Genomic DNA, 3454 nt, shown 5'->3' with positions numbered 1-3454 from the left:
CACGGTCAACACTCTCTTGGTCAAATCTGTGATGTACGGAAAAAGAAGAAAATTTAAAAAATTATTAAATATGTACTGCCGGCATAAATGCTAGGATTTATCCAGACACTAAAATTAAAAACTAAACATATTGCTTCTGATTTTTTAACCTGTTTATTGAGTAAATTTGTAATGTGGTCAATACACATGAGAAATTTCAAAGTAGACTTACGGGATCGCCACCTCAAGCGAGAATTATTAGTTTTAGATTTTTTCCCAAAAGAAAAGATTTTGATAACACTTAACGCTTCATGGTCAATTGGGTGGAGCCAAAATTGTCAATTGGGTTTTTTAATTTTAGGGTTAATACCACGAAAAACTCCAAACTGATACACATGTGATAATTTTATCCAGAACTAATTTTTTGATCATCAAAAATTCTAAATTGGTACATATGTGATAAATTTACCCCGAACTATTTTTTTTTACTACCAAAAACTCATATTGGTACACTTGTGATAATTTTATCCTGAATTAATTTTTTGACAATCAAAAACCTCAAACTGGTACACCTTTGACAATTTTACCCCAAACAAATTTTTTGACCACTAAAAACCCTAAACTGATACATTTGTGACAAATTTACCCTCCATTAGTATCCGTTAAATTGGATTAATATCACGAAAAATCACAAATTGGTAAACTTGCGACAAACAAAGGGGTAAAACCTCAAACTAGTACAACCGTCAACTACAACGTCTCATTAAACATAGCAATTCGACAGTAAAATTTAATCGAAACTAACGGAGGGTAAATTTGTCAAAGGTGTACCAGTTTGAGGTTTTCGGTGGTCAAAAAATTAGTTCGGGATAAAATTGCCACAGGTGTACCAGTTTGGGGTTTTTTGTTGTTAAAAAAATAATTTGGGATAAATTTGTCACAGGTGTAGCAGTTTGAAGTTTTTCATGGTATTAACCCTAAATTTTATCCCGATATTTTTATCCTATCATAACAATATCCAACCTTTCAAATTTGTGTCAAATTATCCCTAATCCTTTAGCACCATATTCGAGAGGTTCGTTCTTGAATTTCATTTTTTTCCCGACTTCATTTTGTTTTTTGTTAAAAAAATTCATCTTTCAAATCGGAGACTACTTACCAGCAATTTTTATTCAAATAATATTTTGAATTAGTTTGGTAAATAAACAAAATAAAGACTAGGTTTTCTTAAAGAAAATATGGCCTTAATAGGAATTTTTGTAAATACATAATGCTAACAAAACGCGAAAAAGCGAAGTAATGATGATTGGATATGATCTCGACGATTTTCCTCTGAACTTTCCTCTCAAAAGTTAGGCTTATGTATATAGATATATAGACACTGAACCTCCATCACAACCACACAAAAAGACAGTTTTACGGCAAGATAACGCAGGAAGGAATGAAGCCATTAGCCTCTCTTCGTACCCTCTTTGCTCTCCTCCTCTTCATCCTCGCATGTCTCCATCTCCGTCCTTCATGGGCAGCCTCGGACTCGGCGTACGACACCTTCCTCCGGTGCCTCACCAACCGCACTCAACCGTCGGACCACGTCTCCGACATCGTGTACTCGCAGGCCAACTCCTCCTTCGCCAGCGTCCTCGTGTCCTACATCCGCAACAGCCGCTTCAACTCGTCGTCGACGCGGAAGCCGCTCGTCATCGTGACGCCCACGCGGGAGCCCCACGTGCAGGCCGCCGTGCTGTGCTCCAAGGAGCTCGGCGTCCACCTGAAGATCCGCAGCGGGGGGCACGATTACGAGGGCATATCGTACGTCTCCGACGATTCCTTCTTCATCCTCGACATGTTCAACCTCCGGTCGATCGACGTGGACGTCCAGGGAGAGACCGCGTGGGTCCAGGCGGGAGCGACTCTGGGAGAGCTGAACTACCGGATTTGGGAGAAGAGCAAGGTCCACGGCTTCCCTGCCGGGGTTTGTCAGACGGTCGGTGTCGGAGGCCACCTGAGCGGCGGCGGGTACGGCAACATGCTGCGGAAGTATGGCCTGTCGGTCGACAACATCCTCGACGCGAGGATGGTGGACGTCGAGGGGCGGATTCTCGATAGAAAAGCCATGGGAGAGGATTTGTTCTGGGCGATCATCGGGGGAGGTGGGGCGAGCTTCGGAGTCGTTCTGGCTTATCAGATTAAGTTAGTCCCGGTCCCGGAGAAGGTCACGGTCTTCCGCGTCGAGAAGACGCTCGATCAGCAGGCAACAGATCTCGTGTACAAATGGCAATCCGTGGCTCCGAGCACTGACCACGGCCTATTCATGAGGCTTCTATTGCAGCCAGTCACTTCCAAGACCCAAAAGGGGCAGAAAACGATAAGGGCCTCAGTGGTTGCATTGTTCCTGGGAAATTCAGATCAGCTCGTGGCAATTACCGACAAGGAGTTACCCGAAATGGGGTTAAAGAAAGAGAATTGCACGGAGTTGAGTTGGATCGAATCGTTTCTCTGGTGGATCGGCTCCAACAATGGTACCATCCCATCCCCTGAGACCTTGCTGGGCCGAGACTATCCTACGAGCTTCTTGAAGAGAAAATCAGACTACGTCCAAACTCCGATCTCGAAGGCTAATCTTGAGTTGCTCTGGAAGAAGATGATCGAACTGGGGAAAGTGGGGCTCGTGTTCAATCCATACGGGGGACGGATGAGCGAGATCCCGGCGTCGGCGACCCCATTCCCGCACCGGGCTGGGAATCTGTTCAAGATTCAGTACTCCATCAATTGGAGCGAGGACGACCCGGAACTGGAGAAGAATTACTTGGAGCAAGCCAGGAGTCTGCACAGTTTCATGACTCCATTCGTGTCAAAGAACCCAAGGAGTGCATACTTGAACTACAGAGACCTGGACATTGGGACTAGCACCAATGGCAAGAACAGCTACGAGGAAGGGCGAGTTTACGGGGTCAGTTACTTCAATGACAATTTCGAGAGGTTGGTCAAAGTGAAAACTGCGGTTGATCCCACCAACTTCTTCAGGAACGAGCAGAGCATCCCTCCTCTGCCCAAATAAAGAGCCAATCTTTTTCTTTTCTTATCGATTGATTTAGCTAGCCGTTCTTGATGAATAGCGATTGCTCCAATAAGATAGTATTTTTATTCTCGTTGGTAATAAAATGATTACTTTGCATCGACCGACATCAGCGTACTGTTTCACGTCCTTTTATTTGGAGGCAGTGCTTGTGAAATGCTAGGATAAGCGGTGGTGTCGGATGGATGGACCCCTCGGAATTGGAAGATAAGTGCTTGTGAAACGCTAGTCAAGCTATGAATAGAAACGCATGCTTGGATTCTTGAAAGTCGCGCCAGTCTCTTTCATATAGTTAAGTGCGGGTTTCACCAGAAAAGAAAAGTTATGCGGCATTTACGAGCGACGGAGACAAATCGAGTGGCTTACATACCACCATTGACCATAGGAGAGTCAGTGAAC

The 3454-nt window shown here is 44.4% G+C and overlaps 1 protein-coding gene across 1 annotated transcript; it reads left to right on the top strand.

Annotated features, from left to right (window-relative positions):
- The first annotated feature begins 1383 nt into the window (after window positions 1-1383).
- Window positions 1384-3159, top strand: LOC115663169 (berberine bridge enzyme-like 19). The gene has a single exon (XM_030585200.2). It carries the CDS (start codon window positions 1421-1423, stop codon window positions 3035-3037), a length of 1617 nt encoding a protein of 538 aa, XP_030441060.2. The 5' UTR covers window positions 1384-1420; the 3' UTR covers window positions 3038-3159.
- The last annotated feature ends 295 nt before the right edge of the window (window positions 3160-3454 follow it).

The sequence above is a fragment of the Syzygium oleosum genome, unplaced genomic scaffold (assembly GCF_021117445.2).
Source record: "Syzygium oleosum isolate NSW1041296 unplaced genomic scaffold, Sole_v2.1 Sole_v2.18, whole genome shotgun sequence".
In the NCBI taxonomy this organism is placed as follows: Eukaryota; Viridiplantae; Streptophyta; class Magnoliopsida; order Myrtales; family Myrtaceae; genus Syzygium; species Syzygium oleosum.
Note: the sequence above shows the minus strand (reverse complement) of the source record. Positions and strands in the feature narration are given on the sequence as shown.

Coding starts and splice junctions, on each gene's coding strand:
- LOC115663169 (XM_030585200.2), top strand. CDS start 1,421: ATGAAGCCATTAGCCTCTCTTCGTACCCTCTTTGCTCTCCTCCTCTTC.